The 18,265-nt window shown below is 47.4% G+C and overlaps 1 protein-coding gene across 1 annotated transcript; it reads left to right on the top strand.

The window, feature by feature from the left end:
* Positions 1 to 2,134: 2,134 nt before the first annotated feature.
* CD8B (CD8 subunit beta) lies at positions 2,135 to 17,229 on the top strand. Its single transcript, XM_025994394.2, has 6 exons — positions 2,135 to 2,365; positions 5,291 to 5,650; positions 9,359 to 9,448; positions 12,511 to 12,600; positions 14,122 to 14,158; positions 16,481 to 17,229. The coding sequence occupies exons 1-6, from the start codon at positions 2,323 to 2,325 to the stop codon at positions 16,491 to 16,493; spliced, it is 633 nt and encodes a 210-aa protein (XP_025850179.1). The 5' UTR covers positions 2,135 to 2,322; the 3' UTR covers positions 16,494 to 17,229.
* Positions 17,230 to 18,265: the final 1,036 nt, after the last annotated feature.

Raw genomic sequence — 18,265 nt, 5'->3', positions numbered from 1 at the left:
AAAACCACAATGAGATAACGTATCAAAGCCACTAGGATAGATATATTTTTTTAAAAAGTAACAAGTGTTGGTGAAGATGTGGGAAATTAGAGCCCACATACATTATTGGTGGGAATGTAAAATGTAACAGCTCCTATGGAAAACAGTTGGGCAGCTCCTCAAAAAGTTAAACATAGAAATACCATACAACTAAGCAATGACACTCCTAGGCATATGCCCAAAATAACTGAAAACAAGTACTCAAATACATATTCGTACAAGAATGTTTATGGCAGCTTTATTCACAATAGCCAAAGGTAGAAATAACCAAAGTGTCCATTAACAGATGAATCTATAAACAAGTCATCTTATACACATACAACAGAATATTACTCAGCTATAAGAAGGAATGAAGTACTGATGCTACAGCATGGATGAATCTCAAAAATGTTATGCTGAGTGAAGGAAACCAGATACAAAAGGCCACATGTTATATGATTCCGTTTATATGAGATGTCCAGAATAGGTAAATCCATAGAGATGAACTGAAGATTTGTGGAAAAGGGACAATAGAAGGTGACTACATACTTGGTACAGGGATTGCTTTGGGGGAGATGAAAATGTTTTAGAACTAGACAGAGGTAGGTGTTTGCATTACAATCTGAATGTACTACCACTGGATTGTACACTTTAAAATGGTTAATTTTATGTTATGTCAATTTCACTTCAGTTAGGAAGAAAAAAAAAAAGCTCACTAGTGTGGGTCTCCCCAGGGCTGTCTGCCCTGTGTGTACTCAGTCTCACACTTGCTCACAGGAACAAGGAAACTGTTGAAGGAGACTCAGGCCTCTGGCTGGGCTGTAGGAGCAGCCCTTCCTCCCTCGCAAATGTGAGCCCTTGAGGGCAAGGCCTGGGTCTTTTTTTTTTTTTTTTTTAATTAGTTTCAGAGTAGAAATTAGTGATTCATTACTTACATATAACACCCAGTGCTCATGGCATCACGTGCCTTCCTTAATGCCCATCACCCAGCTACCCCACTCACATTTCCAGCAACCCTCAATATCTAGAGAACCCTCGAGTTCCCTAGAGTTCAGCATCTCTTATAGTTTGCCCTCCCTCTCAATTTTCATCTTATTTTGTTTTTCTTTCCCTTCCCCTATGTTCATCTGTTTTGTTTCTTAAATTCCACATATGACTGAGATCATACAGTATTTGTCTTTCTCTGATTGACTTATTTCACTTAGCATAATAACCTCTAGTTCCATCCACATCATTGCAAGTGGCAAGATTTCATTCTTTTTGATGCTAACATTCTTTAGGATATATATATATATATACACACACACACACACACAATACATCTTTTTTATCTATTCATCTGTCAGTGGACATCTAGGCTCTTTTCTATTGTGAACATTGCTGCTATAAACATTGGGGCGCATGTGCATCACTTTGTTTGTATCCTTTGGATAAATACCTAGTAGTGCAATTGCAGAGTGGTAGGGTAGCTCTATTTTTAACTTTTTTGAGGAATCTCCATACTGTTCTCCAGAGTGGCTGCCCCAGTTTGTATTACCATGAACGGTGTAAGAGGGTTCCCCTTTCTGCATCCTTGCCAACATCTGCTATTTCCTGAGTTGTTAATTTTAGCCATCCTGACCAATGTGAGTTAGTATATCTCATTGTGGTTTTGATCTGTATTTATTTCCCTGATGCTGAGTGATGTTAAGCATTTTTTCATGTGTCTGTTGGCTGTTTGTATTTCTTCTCTGGGGAAATATCTGTTCATGTCTTCTGAGGCCAAAGCCTGGGCCTTAGTAACTCTATACCCCACTGAGCCTGAAGGCCTCTGGAAAAGAAGAAAAGTTAAAAAAAAAAAAAAAAGCAGCGAGAAGAGGAGGAAGAGAAAAGAGTGACCAGAATTAGGGTCCAGCTCCACCCTTCACGTCTGTGGGACCTTGAGTATCCTGACTTTTCTGAGCCTCAGTCGCCTCAGCTGTCTTGGGGAGTCATGACCCGCCCAAGGCAGGAGGCGATCGTGCAATTGCTTGGCGCAGGACGGCGGTGTCACCTCCTCACTGGAAAGCAAGAGATCCCAGCGGGCTCTTTGGAAACGCACCAAAGACCTCTGAAATACCGGGAGGATGAAGCGGAGACCTTGCCAGCCTCACACCAGACTCCCTCCCCTACCCAGCTGGGTCCGTCCTTCCCGTCCCCCCACCCCCACCCCCAACCACAACCAACCCACCCCAGCGGCCCCGCCCCGTCCCGCTCCCCACCCACCGCCAGCCAGGACTGTCTGAGCCGAGTCCCGCCGGGACCTGGCGTCCCAGGCCTGCCAAGATGCAGCCGGGGCTCTGGCTCCTCCTGGCTGCGCAGCTCGCAGGTAAGTCGCCGAGACTCGCGGGGCGCGCGGGGCGGGTGATCTGCCCTGGACCCGGGAAGGGCTGTCCGGGTAGGATGAAGAGCCCAGAGGCCAGGACTGTGGGGACCCTCGAGAGGCAGGAGGCGGCGTGGCAGGCAGAGACCCTGAGGGTGGAAAAGAAATCCATTCCCCGAATTCATTACTTCAGGAATCCCTGGAGACCCAGGATTGAGGCTACTTGCCCCTAAAGCCTGGAGGGGGAGGGAAGAGAGAAGAGAGGGAGGTAGGAGGATAGGATTTAAGAAGAAAGAAAAGAGAAAGGGGAAGGAGAAATAGAGAGGAAGGAAAAAACGCCCTTGTCTAGGGTTCCTACACGGATGTGACCCCAGGAAGATTCCAGAGGCTCTGTTCTGGCCTTGGTGTCCCACACTTGGCCCAGGGTCCATAGACACATTTTTAGTACTTCCAGGGGTACAATCTGCTGAACACCAGTCTACTGCCAGTTCTGGGACAGGTAGGACAGAGTATTGTCTGGGGGTTCCCCGTTTCGCCAGTACTCCCTGGCTTGTGTGTGCGCTGCGTGGTGTGGCCCCCAGAACAAGCCCATTCCATTTGGAATGTTGCAAATGGGCATCTCCACCAGCTCTCTCACAAGCCCAATCAGACTGCCTTTTGGAGGCACCCAAATGGCCCCGTAACCTGTGGCTGATTGCTCTCTTACCCTAAAAGCCCAAAGCTGGCCATCCTGCCAAAGGTGGCAAGGTTTGTCAGCCTCCTGCTCTGACCCAGTGAGCTCAACCATATCTCAAGTAGAAGCTAATGGAGGCTCTTCAAAGCTAGTGGTTATAGCTGATCATTTTAGAAACAGCAGGTCTCTCTGAGAATGGAATCACTGGGAGAGGGTCAAACGAATCATGTGAGATTACCTGGGTAGCAAGGCCTGGCTCTGTGTCTGGCACATTGATGGGGCTTAGCCACAGCCCGGTGGCACAACAGGGACACAACAGAGAGACCAGGCTGTGTCGCAGCTTGCAAGTCTGCATGTCAGGACACAGGACACAGGGGAACATACACAAAAAGCCGAGGGTCCTTTGGGGTCCCTTTGTCCCTTAAGAAGACACTTCCGGGCTTTCTTGGAAGAACTTCAGGAGTCTATGTATTTGCAGATTCACTATGTGCACAGGGGAACATGACAGCAATTCAGGAGAGGATCACAGGTCTCCTCAATTCAGGAAGCAGGTCAAAGCTCAGGTTCTGGGGTCCCAGACCTTAGTTTGAATCAGGATCCACCATATTCAGGCTGTGTGACCTTGAGCATGCTCTTAACTTCCCTGAGTCTCTGTTTCCTCATGCGTAAAATGGGTGTAAAACAAGATCTGGTGAGGATTAAGTGACATGATGCTGGGCACAGTTCAGTAAAGATAGGCATCGCAGTTTCTTATTATCTTCCCCAAGATGCCAATGACCCCCAAGCAGTGAAGAACCTCTGCTCTGCTGAAAAGACAGTATGGGGTTTAGGGAGAAAAGAGCAGGGCCATTAGGCACTTGGGCACTAGGTACCATTTCATTCTTGATGAACGCAGAAGCTCGGAGTGGTGTGTGAGTGGAGTCAAGAAGCTTACATTTGTGGCCCGCGATGGGGCCATGAAGCCTGAGATACAAGCATTGGCAGGATTGTGACTCTAGGCCACAACCTCAATAGGCCAGCTCCCCTTGGGTAAACACACACACACACACACACATACATCCTCTGGCCTCCTCTGCCCACCCAAGTCTGTGCCCTCCCATTTCTTGCTGCTCCTGGGTCTCTCTCTGGGTCTGTAGGATCTCCCTCTGCCCCACAACTAAAATGGAAGGCTCACCAGGCTAGATTCTGTTTGTTGGACTTGGCTGTGAAGGACCCATTCAGATCTTTCCTAAGATGTCATCGGCTGCCTATAACAACCCCTGTTGAATGAGACACTTAGACAATGATTTACCCACGTGGAGTATTTTACAGTTTGCAGTAGGTTTTCTTGGACATTCTAACCCTCAGAGGCAAGCAAGACAATGACCCCAAGCTGCACTTCTCTTAAAGGGCAGAGACAAACTAGTTGACTTCCTGCAATCCCACTGCAGATAGTGGGCAGAACCTGGGTTCAAGGCCAGGTCTCGGAGTTCTGGTCTAGTTCTCCACGAACTACACCCTACTTGCCAGTGCTTCCCATCTTGAGATGAAAATGAAACCCCAGTGGTGCTGCTTCTGGGGTGTCTGCCCTTCGCCTTGGGAATGGGGACCCAGTGACCTATCACTTGCTAGGCTGAGGGGTGACAGGCTATAGTTGCACCTATGGCAATAGTGAGTTCCTCTTGCTGGTTGTCATCACTGTCCAGAAAGCGTGGCTGGTCCTCTTTAAGATTGGCCAGCCCAGCGCTGGGCGCTGCCTCTGGTTCAGGGCTCCTCTGGGCTGCCTGAGTCTCCTTTACCCACTTTGAGCCTGTTGATGATCTGTATACAGATGGCAACAGGACAAGGTGAAAAGCAACCAGTTTTGACTTCAGACTTTGAATCTTTGAGTAAGGTCACTTACAAGCTGTTGGTGGGACTTTGAACAAGTAATTTCATGCCTTGGTATCCTCATCTGTGTAATGGGGATAAAAAAATCCCCAAATAAATTTGAGATTGGATTAAGATAATTTATGCAGAGCCAGGCATATAAGCAAGCAATCGATAAATGGCAGCTCTTTCCCCATCCCCTCTGTCAAACTGACCATAGGAGACACCTGCCTTGCAGATGGTCTCCGGGGAGGTGGGGCGCTTGAGCTCTGAGTCCACGAGCCATCAGCTGCGGTTAGCTGGACCCTGGAACTGGGCAGATTCTTCCACAACTTTCCTTTCGATGCTTGATTCTGTCTGACTCAGAGGGAAAACACGTTGATGATGTCTGCTCCTTCTGCTTTTTGTAGCTCTCCGTGGCAGCTCAGTACTCCAGCAGGTCCCTGTGTCCATAATGGTTCAGACCAACCAAATGGTGACAATGTCCTGTGAAGTCAGAACCTCCCCCACCAGCACTCGTGTCTACTGGCTGAGACAACGCCAGGCCCCCAGCCCGGACAGCCACCACGAGTTTCTGGCCTTCTGGGATCCCACAAAAGGGATTGTGTATGACCAAATGGCGGAGCAAGAGAAGCTAACTGTGTTTCCGGGAACAACTCGGTCCATTCTCAATCTCACAAGACTGAATCCTGCAGACAGTGGCGTCTACTTCTGCATGACCATTGGGAACCCCCAGCTGACTTTCGGGAAGGGAACTCGGCTGACTGTGGGTAAGAATCTAACTCAGTGATATCGAGGAGTGTGGAGCACCTACTGTGTGCTGGGTGTGTGCCTGGCACTGGAGCTGCCTCCACTCTCAGGGAGCCCCCCTCTACAGGAGCAGATGCCAGCCAGGAGCAATAGTGCTGTAGCTAGAAGGAACAGACTCACCCAGGGCCAAGCACATGCAAGTGTTTCATGTAGGCATTTTACTTCCTGCTGCCATCTACCCTGGGAGGTAGGAAACCGATTCCTATTGCAGATAGGGTGATTAGAAGCATTACTGCTTCTTCTGGGGATAAGGCAGTGCTGTCCTTCAGCTACATCAGCCCTACCTGAGGCTCTACCTAGATGGGGCTTCGTTCCCTGACCTGACAGTGGCCTTAGAAATTCCCATCAAGTGTGCACATCAGAAAAGAATGTCCTCACTGCCTGGACATCCCCGGAGAAAGCATTTCTAGGGCCAGCAGTTGTCCTTATGTTCTGAATGGGGTGCTATGGCTCAAACCTACTCCCAGAGGTATAGGGAGTAGGAGAATGGAGCCCAGGCCTAGCTGCAAATCCTGCTGTGTATTCACTGTGTGCATTTGCACCGGTCCCACTCCTCCCTGGGCCTCAGTTTTGCCATCTGTATCATGTGGCTGCTGTTGGCCTCCATGACCCCCTCAAACCCTGAGAAGCTGCATCTCTGGCAGTTAAGTCAGTGTGCCTAATAGAAATTTATTATAAGCCACAGATGTGATTTAAAAATATCTAATACCACATTATAAAAAGAAACAAGTGGGATTAATTTAAATACTGTATTTTTAACCCAATGTATCAACAATATTATCATTTTAACTTATAATCAATATAAAGATTATTACAGAAATATCTCACATTCCCTTTTCGTACTAAGTGTTCAAAACACACCTTGAGTCAGACTGGTCAGTAGCACACGTGGCAAGTGGCTGCACCCTTGGACAGTGAGGATTAAGCTCTGGGAGGTGTGAAGGAATCATGGTAGAAATTCTCAAAGGCCTGCACCTGGCTTTACCTCCCTTCCCAGGGTAGCCAATGGCCGGCCCACCCCCTGTGCTCCTCTGGGGGTCCTGCCTTTACCTCCTGCCTGGGTTATCTCAGGCTGGGGGCTGAAGAATGACACCCCCCCCCCCCCTCAGGAATTAGACCACTCAGCAGGGGAAGAGCAGGGATGGCTGGGACAGCAGCACAATCAGGAAGACAGAAACAGAGTGAGGTTGCTGTCACATCTCACCAGCTTTGGGTCCTCGGTGGGTCAGGAGGCAGGGGTTGGGGGTGAGATCTCTGGGCGAGAAGCTGAGACATCCTCAGCAGGATGTCGCCTGATTCCTGTACTGAAAATTGGGCTTTGGGTGGGGGGAGTTGGGGTTTTTATTTGGTTTATTGTTTTTGTCTCTACAAGCCCCACATTTTCCCACTCATGAGATTTTGGGGTCTGAGAAAGGTAGATGATGAAATAAACAAAACTGATTTCTAGAAGTTTCCCTTCTACCTACACCACCACCCACTCGCTCCTGGCTTTGTTATTTCCAAAACTCCCCTCACACTGCACAGCTCCCTGAGAACAGCAGGACCCTTCCCAAAGAATGTGCTTGCAACTGCATCACCTCCCCAGAGACAGGGTGTCCAGAGCCACACCCTGCCCCTCCCCACAGAGGTCAGTACCTATTGAAGGAGGAAGCTCAGGTGGTAAAGAAAGCATCTAGGAAAGACAAGGCCTTTAGGAGGCCGCTTAACCACACCATGGACTCAAAAGTTATGTCCTTTTCAAAGAGAAGTGGGACGTTTTGAACAGGGAGCAGGGGTAGTCGGGAGGAATCAAGGGGACCCAGCTCTGGGGAAGAGAAAATTAAAATGAAACAAGTCACCCCACAAACCCCTCATCAGACCCAGACCACCGAGCCCAGCCAAGACACTAAGGTCCTATAGAGCTGGCTCCCTTGCAGACTTCCCACTGATCAGCCAAGAGACCTCTGTGCCTTCTTGTGTATAAAGCAAAAGGCACTCTCTCGGGACATGAGGAAAGGAGAAAACAATACGGGGTCCCCCTGAGCAGAGGGCCAGGCTCCCACACAGTCTGTGAGCACCATACTGAGTGTCTTTTTCTCTTTTATACTCCTTTCCCTCAGCATTCCAGTGGCCAAGGGCCTTGACCTAAAGTACCTAACTTTTTGTCAAAAAGCATTTGCTCCTGAGGCAGTGTGGTGTCATGAGAGCCTAGAATCGAGTCTCTCGGCTCAGATCCTGGTAGTCCTGTGAAAGGCTTCCTGAACTTCAGACAAGCTATTTCAGTTCTCTGTGCCTAGGCCACCTTGGGGATAAAATGGGGTACTAGCACCCGTCCCCACATTGTTGGGTTAAATAAGCTTAAGTTGAAGTGCTTGGCTGGCAAGGGTCCGAAATGTCCACTTTTTTTTTTTTTTTTTTTTTTTTTTTTTTAGATTTTGTATTTATTCATTCATGATGGACACAGAGAGAGAGAGAGAGAGAGGCAGAGACACAGGCAGAGGGAGAAGCAGGCTCCATGCAGGGAGCCCAACGCGGGACTCCATCCTGGGTCCCCAGGATCATGCCCCTGGCTGAAGGCAGTGCTAAACCGCTGGGCCGGGCTGCCCCGAAATGTGCGCTTTTTACGTCTAGATGCCATCTCCGAAATGACCATTTTGCCAGAGTGCCCCTCCCTGTCTCCCTGACACTAGAGTTTAAATTTATGGTGTCACCATCACTCTCTCACCATTTTGCAGAAAATCATTGTAGTGAAACGTCTTTGCTCAACACACACAGAAAAGTGTTGGATTCAGCAGCACCCAGCGCTCCTAACATTCCTAGCACCTCCAAGCCTCAAGTGTCTCCCTTTGCTCTGTGTGCTTGTCCCACTTCCCTGCCCCAACACATCAGAATGTGACACTGGATTAGAATGAAAGAGAGGAGTGACCCACCCAGGAGTCAGGAGAGGGGTCGGAGGGCCCAGGCGGGGGCTTTGAACTATGGGGCCTCAGGGCCAGCCCCTCACATGGCTGGTGTTCATCTTTGAAATTAAAGGTTGAGACTAGAGGTCCTTCCAGATCTGATAGTAAACGATTTGTAAAGACACTTGAGAAGGAAAGAAAATCCCCACTGCAAGCTGCATGGTATTGGACCTACGGTAAAGAGCACCCACCTCCTTTCTATGGCTTTCTCCCATCACTTAGAAATTGGCAGATTGGCTGAGGGGTTGGTCTTCTCAAGGGTTTGGGGACTCTGGCTTCAGCTCAAGGTGTTCGGCCAGGGGGAGCCATGTCCACTGCACAATTTCCTGGGCATGCTGTCCCCTTTAATTCTCATGACAACCCCGAGCAGGAACTGAGAGTCATTTTTATTTCAGCAGATGTGGAAACTGAGGCACAGAAAAGTGATAGGCCCAAGTCACACAGTGGTTAATCAGGGCTGCTGGGGTTCTGTTCAGGAGCACATGGGTGCAGAGCCCCTCTATTTCCTGGACACCAAAACAACCCCCTGCCCATGCCCTCAGATAGTATGAGAGTTGAGGAAACACCTAGAAAGTTCTATTGCTCTGTAACCTTGGAGCCCTGCAGCAACCCAGGGAGCAATCATAGGGCCTTTAGTACCTGGATGGAAAACATGAGATTTTAACTTTTGTCTGGAAATCTACACACTGTTTACCTAGCTAAGAAATGTGTCTTACTTGCTTCCTGTAGTTGATGTCCTTCCCACCACAGCCCAGCCCACCAGGAAGACCACCCCCAAGAAGAGAGTGTGCCGGTTCCCCAGCCAAGTGACCCAAAAGGGTGAGTTCTCCCATCCTCCTGGACCCTCAGAAGCATAGCAGGATGTCTTCCTTCCCTCCCTCCTTCCATTCTTCCTTCCATTCTTCATCCTTCCTTCCTTCCTTCCATCCTCTGTTCCATCTATTCTCTCTTCTGTCCATCCTTTGTTCCATCCATCCTTTCATCCAGCCTTCCTTCCTTCCATCCTTCCATCCTGAACATCCTTTCTTCCACCTTTCTATCCTTCTTTCCTTCCTTCAGCCCTTCCCATGTGTGGACTCCAGCCTGTTTCTCTGGCAAGCTGGGGCCAGAAAGGAAGTTGAGGGTGACCACAGTGCTGCTGTTCAACAGCTCACAGTCTAGTGGGGGACACGCTCACACAAATCATCACAAGGCGAAACCTAAAGGAAGATATGTCCACCCAAAAACCTGCACACTGGTGTTCTTAGCAGCATTATTTATAATCACCCGAAAGTAGAAACAACTCAAAAGTCCACCAACTAATGAAAAGATCCACTAAATATGGAACATCCATACAATGGAATATTATTTGCCCATAAAAACAGTGAATTACTGATATGTGCTACAATATGGATGAACCTTGAAAATATTACACAGTGAAAGAAGCCAGACACAAAAGATCATGTATTATGTGAGCCCATTGGTAAGAAATGTCCAGAATATGATATTTCATAGAGATAGAAAGTAGATTCATGGTTGCCTAAAACCGGGGTGGAGGGGGTTAGAAAGGAATGGGGAGTGATTGTTAAGAGATGCAGTATTTTTAGAGGGGGTGAGATGAAAATATTCTAAAACTAGATTGTGGTGATTGTTAGTTGCACAATTCTGTGCATATACTAAAAACCATTCAATTATGTAGTTGGAGCAGGTGACAAGCCACCACATTAGAGCTGACTTGTGCTACCTGGGGTTGTTTGGTCTTAAATACTTAAAGTAACAGAGAGAGCCTTAGGAGAGGCATATAATGGGATTCAGGGGATGAGAGCAGGAAGCTACCCCATGAGGTCACAGTAAAAAAAGAAAATCAGAACCCATATGCCACAGGGCAAAGTCTTAGGGACCATAAAAGTGGAGATAGAATGACCTCATTTGATAAAGTATGTATGCCCCATAACTTAGCCTATAGGATTTCAGGTAGGTTGCAACAACAACAACAAAAAAAACCAACACAAAAGGCAAATACAACAGGGCCCTTAAGGTGAGGGTGCCAAAACTGATCTGTGCTGTGGCCCTAGAGAAGCAGCAAAGCCAGCTGCACCAAAGACCATACTCCTAATAACATGGCACAAAACCCCTGTCCCCCATAGTGATATAAAGAAACAACCCCCAGGCTCCAGGCTTCAAAGCCTTCATCCCAGTGTTAAGTTAGAGAAGAAATCTGCTCTGTTCAATCTTCTGTAAGGACTACTGAACAATAGTGAATTCACTAACACTTTTATAAGTGATGAAGACGAAGGTCTTTGAAGTTCTTGCATCATTTCTTATATCGACCCTCAGTAAAATCCCAGGGCAAAAATGCAAATCCAATATTAATAGGTCAGTAAGAATAGCCAGGATGTGTGTGAAAGTGGCTAAGTGGGGGGTGGGGGGAGAAATAGGGGAGGTTGCTTTGGGGGTGGGGGCCATGGGACAGTGTACCCTAGTGGTAAGTCAGCCAAGCGTAGGTCTGAACCCCTGTCTACCACGCCTATACTATGTGACCTTGGGCAGGTGATTCAGCATCTCTGAACCTGTTTCCTCATCTGTAAAATAGGGATGTTTGCCTGGCTGAAGGGAAGGCATGACTAACAGAGGTGGCATACATAGGACACCTTGAGGGGCACCCAGATAGAGCTCAAAGGTGTTGTCATGAATGAAACTGTATGGCCACCCTAGAGAAGAACCAGCTTCCTAAGGCTTAGGGCTGTCCCTTGAGATGACACTGAGAGGTGCAAGATGGGGTGGGGGGGTGGAAATAATAATAATTGGGGAATTGAAGTGAAATGTCATGTTGAACCAACTATACTGGCCAAAACAAAACACTCTGATAATATCGAGGGCCAGCAAGGTGCACAACTGGTGGTTAGGAATGAAAAAATCAGTGCAGCTTTTTTGGGAAGGCACTTCATGGTGTCTATTACAACTTCAAATGGACAGTCTATGGTTTGGTGGTTCCTGTTTTCTGTATCTGCCTCAGGCAGGCCCCCACATTAGGAAAAATGTACCAGGATGTTTTCTGCAGAGTGATTTGTAAAAGTAAAACATAGGAAACAAAAATACCCATCTGATGGCTAAATAATCCACGGTGTGTCCATACTTCAAATGTCACTCTGCTAGAAAAAGTGTGCTGACACATTTTTTAAAACAATTTTATTTATTTATTTATTTATTTATTTATTTATTTATTTATTTATTTATTTTAGAGACAGGCAGGGGAAGGGGCAGAGTGAGAGGGAGAGAATCTCAAGCAGATTCTGTGCTGAGTGTGGAGCCCAATTCTGGTCTCGATGTCAGGATCCTGAGATCACGACCAGAGACGAAACCAAAAGTCACCACCCAGGCTCCCTTGATATATTTAAGTGAGGGAAAAAAATGGTTTGGAAAACAATTTGTACAATATGCAGCTACTGTATGCTTAGAAAAACCTGTATGTGTCTGTGTAAATTATGTATGTGTAAATGCACAGAGAAAGGTCCCAAATTAACCATGGCATTTTTTTCCTGTGAAGGAGATAGGATGCCAAGGAACACTCTCACCATATACTTGAATCCTTTATGATGAAAATATATTCAGCTATCTCTTGTGTAATTAAAATAAAAGTTTTAAAAATAAATCGTAAAAATCTCATTACCAGGCATGAAAATTATCTCCTTTGAACACAAGCAGCTCCTGAGTTTAATTAATTTTTAAAATGATGGTGTGGGACATAAAATTTTCTATGTAAAATTATCTCAATGTGTATAAACTATCCAGAGAAAAAAGAGATGAGAAAAGTATGCAAACGATGGGAGTTCCAGGTGATTTTTCGGTCTTTGTATTTTTATATGCGTGACTCAGATGTTCGGTTTGTGCATCTTTTCCAGCCCCATCCTGTGGCCTCCTCACCCTCAGCCTCCTGGTGGCGGGAGTCCTGGTTCTACTGGTGTCCTTGGGTGTGGCCATCCACCTACACCGTAAGTTGTGTCCTCTTGGGCCACCATGGTGACTCCTTTTGCTGTTGGAGGTGTCGGTGAGAGTCCTTCCTTCTCCAGGGAAGCAGGCCAGATGGCAATCTGGTGGAAGTTTACACCCACCCCCACCCCATGCTAGCTGCAGAGGTGATTCTTGGACAGAGGCCTTGCCGCTGGGATCAGAGACCATCCTGGCTCTGGAGTCAGATAAACCTGGGTTTGAATCCAGCTCCACTATTTGCAGATCTAGTGACCTCGGGCACATGCCCTGATCTCTCTGAGCCTCAGCCATCCCATCCAGGAGTGGCAATGTTCCCTACCTCCTAGGGTTGCTGTTTGTAAAGTCCCACCCAGAGGGCCCATTGTGGGGTATGAGCTCTGGAAGTGGGAACTCCCATGGGTGGTCAGTATGGAAGCAGTACCCAGAGACATTGCAGTGGAATTTGGGTTATGTTCCCAGAAGCTTGAGCTGCTCTCCTCTGTGACACTGCAGGGAGACTGTAGGTGACAGCCTCCCTCAGCCACCTGGAGTTGAGATCATCTGCTTGGGCTCCCAGGCTTCATAAGAAGGAGGGGGGGAGCTTCAGGAGAGGCTGGCATGGCTGCCCAAGAGCCCTGGGCTCTACCCCTGGCTCTTCTGCTTACCTGTGCCACCACAAGCAAGTCACTGACCCTCTCAGGGTTTCTATAAGATAGGAGATGGTGGCTCGCAGGGGCATGGACAAGATAAGTGGCTCTTTTATATAGGTCACAGACCCCTTTAAACTTATGAGAGCAATTATAGATCCTCTCCTGAAAGAAATGTGTCAAGAGCACGTTTTTGCATAAAATTGCCATTCACAAAAGGATCCATTTGCCCCCGTTAAAGTTCCGTGCTCTACAAACTTTTTTGATCAAAGATCTCATTAGTAAGAAATTTTTAAATTATGAACCCCAACTGCAAATAGATCTCATTAGTAAAAAATTGTTAAATTATAAACTCGAACTGCAATTAGGTGTACTTATTTCATATGTTAAGTATGTTATTAAATGTAATAAAGGATGATACAGACCTGTAAATAGACATGCTCACACTTCCTTCCCACATCCCAATGGGAAACATTGCACATGCCCTGAATGCACATGCCCTAGCTTGAGACCCCCAGACTGCACACCTCTCATTCCTGACCTGCTGTGAAGGACAAACTGGCATGTTTAAGGACATAGGAGTAGATTAACTGAGTTCAAATTCTGACTTTACTTCTTACTAGCTGCATGACCTTGGGCAAGTTATTCAGTACCACGCATGCTCTGTGACTCAGTTTCCCCATTTACCAAATAGAGGTAATAAGAGTAAGAGTAGTAGTCATAGGTTTGCTGTGGGTTTTAAGGGAGTTAACATTGGAAAACAGCCTGGCACCAGGGAAGTGGTCTGAGGTGCCGGCTGCCCCCCACTCCGGCCCCCGTCATCTCCCTCTTTGCTTTCTGGGGCTTGTCAGCGGCCCACAGCCCATGCCAACCCGCATTCTTGTTTTCTTCTTCCAGGCCTGCGGAGGAGAGCCCGGCTTCGCCTCCTACAACAGTAAGTGCTTGGGGCCTCAGAAAAGTGCCTGTGACGTGGCCCTGGGTGGGGTCCCTGGCTTCCTCAGCCCCTGCTGCAGCCACAGCCTCCCCTACAGGGAGCCAAAACCAGACACCACCTGCAAACAATTTTAGACTGAATAAATAGATGGAGCGATAGAGTTCAGGAGGAGAGATCGTCTAAACAAACAAAAATACTGATGAGTCATTCAAGTGTATTTCAGGCACAGAAAGACTTAGTTCTTAGCTCTCTTTATGATCACAATCAACTCTTGCTAGCATAGAATACACTAGGATACCCCCAAATTCTTTCCACCTAGCATTTCATTTGACTTGGTCCCAAACAACATAGAAGGGTTACTTTTACAGACCAGCTGAAAGACTTGCTCAAGCATCTGGGATCATAAAGAACCTAATTGGATTGGAAGATGAGTCGGTTCCCTGCTGGTGTGGGGTGTTGGGCTGCCTTGGTCCTGGCCTCCACCCTGCACCCCACCTGGGCCCCAGGAGTTGGCAGATCAAAAGGCTGAGTCACATAGACATGGGAGCTAAAAAGCACTGGCTCTCTGGGCCCACTGAGCTGTGTGAGCACAAGCAGACACCCAGAGGCCCTGGGAGGCCAGCGGCCACGGGCTGCTCCCAGCCTCAGGGACTTCCAGGCCTCAGTAGGGCCACAGGCAGTCTTATTGGATCGCTTTTTCTTCCTCGAAATACTCTTTCACGTCTACCTAGCTCATTAATGACAATCCCCTCCATCTAGAGGTATTTGGGAAAAAAAGAAAGCCTATCATGCCTCTAGATGGAAGAGAGCAACATGGCCTTGTGCTCAAAATGTCTGGCTCCAGCTGTGGGTTTGAATCTTGTCTGCCACTCACCAGCCATGTGACTGCGAGTCACTTCACCCTTCTGAGCCTTTGATTCCTCATCGGTCAAATAGGAAAACAGGACCAACCTCATGGCTCTTGTGAGGACTTATGGATATTACTGGGATAATACTCATGAAGTGCTCAGCCCTGGGATGCCTGGGTGGCTCAGTCTGTTGAGCATCTGCCTTTGGCTCAGGTCATGATCCAGAGTCCTGGGATCAAGCTCCCTCTTAGAACTCCCTGCTCAGTGGGAAGTCTGCTTCTCCCTCTCTCTCTTCTGCCTCTCCTCCTGCTCACTCTCTCTCTCTCTCTCTCTCTCTCTCTCTTTCTCTCTCTCTCTCTCTCTAAAAAATAAATAAATAAAAATCTTTGGTCCCATGGAGTCAAAACACAAACTCATGTCACTTACGAAAGTCAACTCTACAAGCCAAACAACCAAGATGAAAATGTATTTCTAAATACTTAAAAATTTAATCTCCATATAAATTCTGTATTATATTCTCTACATTATTATATACATTATATTTGTATATATATTTGCTTGATTATTTGATAGTCACTGAGACATGTCTGCTGTATTTTATGGGCGATTTTCAATTATAATTTTGATGTTGTACAGTTTTCACAATTTTATGGGCTGGAATTTAGAAATTATCCTCTACCTAAGAGATAGTAACCTGAGTGTATTCATCTGAGCTTAGATCTGCAGAATGTCCTGTCCAATATCTTCCCCATGATGACCTCTAATGGAGAATGAGTCCCCATTGAGGCACTACTCCCCATCATTTTAACTTGTTCCCCCAGTGATTTGATGCCAGTTTTAGGGAACCTCATGCTTTGGCAAACCCAGAGGTTCTGAGGATCCCCTGAAGTGGGGAAGGCACTGGGGGATGGTCATGGGGGGCCGTGAACTCCCTCATCCTCTGCTCACAGTACCACTGTCATCGGCCACCTGTAGTTACACTCCCCTGTGAGATATCATTTGAACAAGAGGGTTTGCAGCTTTAAAAAAGTTTGGAAACCACCTCTAGGTTTACTACTGTAATCCAGGTGTGGGCAAAAGAGTCCATGGGCCTCACAGATCAGCTATGCCAAACGCCAGTTGCAATTTGGGGCAGAGACTCCCCAGCCCGTAACTGAACCTAGAAAATCTTCCCATCAACTAGCCACCTTCTTCTGACCCCTTAATGTACATTTGTGAATAGCTTATCTTAGAAGGTACTTCAGGAAGTAACACTATTCAAAGCTAGAGTTCTTTGGGCTTTGTTTTTTGAGCTTCTTAGATTTTTTTAATGAGTAAGTTGGGCCCTTAAAACATACTAACAGAAAACTCCTGGCCCTGGGCTCCTTACTGGAAGTGGAGCCCTGCATCCTTCCTTTGTCATTTGTCTTTGTTACAGGAAATTCATATCATTTCCCTGAAAATAAATGGTGTCTCGATTTGCTGTTGTTTTTAGGTTTTATAAATGAGGAAAGAAATATGCTTTTGGTGTCCTGCTACAAAAATACTTTGGTCAGTAACAAGAAAGATCTGGAAAAATGAGAGAGAAGGGCCACGCTCAACTCACTCAATGTGGAAATTTCACAGACCTGCTGAAGTTGCCTGCTTTTAATTGCTGCAAGTTCTTTCCGTGGGCCTCTTGCATAGGAGCAACTTGTTAGTTGGTCCTAGGAAGTCTCAGAAAGAAAGCTTCAGGGCCCCAGGGCACTTCCTGCAACTTAGGAGCACACTGGAGGAGTGAGTCAGAAATGCCACCATGACACCAGTTCCAGCTCCCATAGTCCCCCTGGGCTGGGCCAGGACCTTTGTGTTGGCCGTCCAGCCACCGTCTCTCAAGTTGCTTTGCCCCGGTAGGGCAGTGACTTGGAGTCCTGAGTCTCTCATGGGATGGAGCTGGGCTGGCTCCTCCTTGATCTTCCCAGGCTGGGGGTGACTACCTTTACCGGGAACCTCAAAGACCAGACCCAGCTTGGAAATGCGTTTTCTGTGAAGGACTAGCCTGACTCCCATAGTTATTTCAGTCTTCGGGGACGTTCTCTGCAGCTGGGAAATTGTGGCTTTGAGAATGGAAAATCATTTTATCTCCTATTAGGAAGTTCTCCGGCTTTCATTTCTGCCCTCCCATGGCTTGTATATTTCTTCTCTCCCTTTCTGTTCTTTTTATGAAAATGTCTTGGTTGTAAAAATAAAGTCCTGAAGAAAAGATGCAAATGGCTCCTGTGATGTAAAAGCACAAAGCCCATCTGTACGGCAAAGATGTTGATGCTCAGCTGAAAAGAAATAACAAGGATAAAATGTGCCTGTCCTCATTTGCCCCCACAACATGTTGTCATCTGTGTTGTAGGCACAGAGAGAGTCTGAGAGGTTGGGAAGCGCCCAAAGCACCCAGAGCCAGGCAGCTGGGGCCCCAGGGGCTGACCTCCTCTGGCCACTCCATGCCACCTTCACTAGCACCTGTTTAGTTCTGCAGAGTGGAACCCGATGGACATCTAGCCACAGACTGGTGACCTTATCCTAAAGAGAAGGTGAGGGGCATAAGAGTCTCTCTCTTGGCTTTGACAGGGACAGAAAATGCAAGGGGAAAACACTGAGCTGGAAGAGGGAGTTGAGATGAAGATCTTGTGCCTTCTGAAAAACCCCGGGGATCTGCTCTTAGCTCCCCGCCCAGGGCTTTTGCAGTATAAGAGTTTCTGAGCCAAAAATGAGTGCAGCCTTAGGCTCTGTTGACAGAAGCACCATGCACAGGCCAACAGAAAACAGAGCCTCACCTGCTTTTCCTGGCTACCTCGGAGGTCCATTTGAAGAAGGGCAATGGTAAACCAGGTTCTGCTCAGAGGCCTCTGGCAGCCACAGAAACCAGGAAAGGGGGATCCCTGGGTGGTGCAGCGGTTTGGCACCTGCCTTTAGCCCAGGGCGCGATCCTGAAGACCCGGGATCAAATCCCACATCGGGCTCCCGGTGCATGGAGCCTGCTTCTCCCTCTGCCTGTGTCTCTGCCTCTCTCTCTGTGACTATCACAAATAAATAAAGATTAAAAAAAAAAAAAAAAAGAAAAAGAAACCAGGAAAGGGAAGATGGCTCGAGGGGAGGGGGCAGTGTGGCCCTCTCACAGTATCTGAGATACTGCCCGTGGAGTGAGCGGCACAGGACTAGGTATGGTGAGTGGGAATTAGAAGGGTGTAGATGCAGGAGGTGCTTGGAAAGTAAACGCCCCCTGTCCATCAGCTCTGAGGACAACAGG

This window comes from Vulpes vulpes, chromosome 8, assembly GCF_048418805.1.
Source record: "Vulpes vulpes isolate BD-2025 chromosome 8, VulVul3, whole genome shotgun sequence".
Lineage (NCBI taxonomy): Eukaryota > Metazoa > Chordata > Mammalia > Carnivora > Canidae > Vulpes > Vulpes vulpes.
The sequence above is the reverse complement of the archived record's forward strand: the minus strand, read 5'-3'. Positions and strand labels throughout refer to the sequence as shown.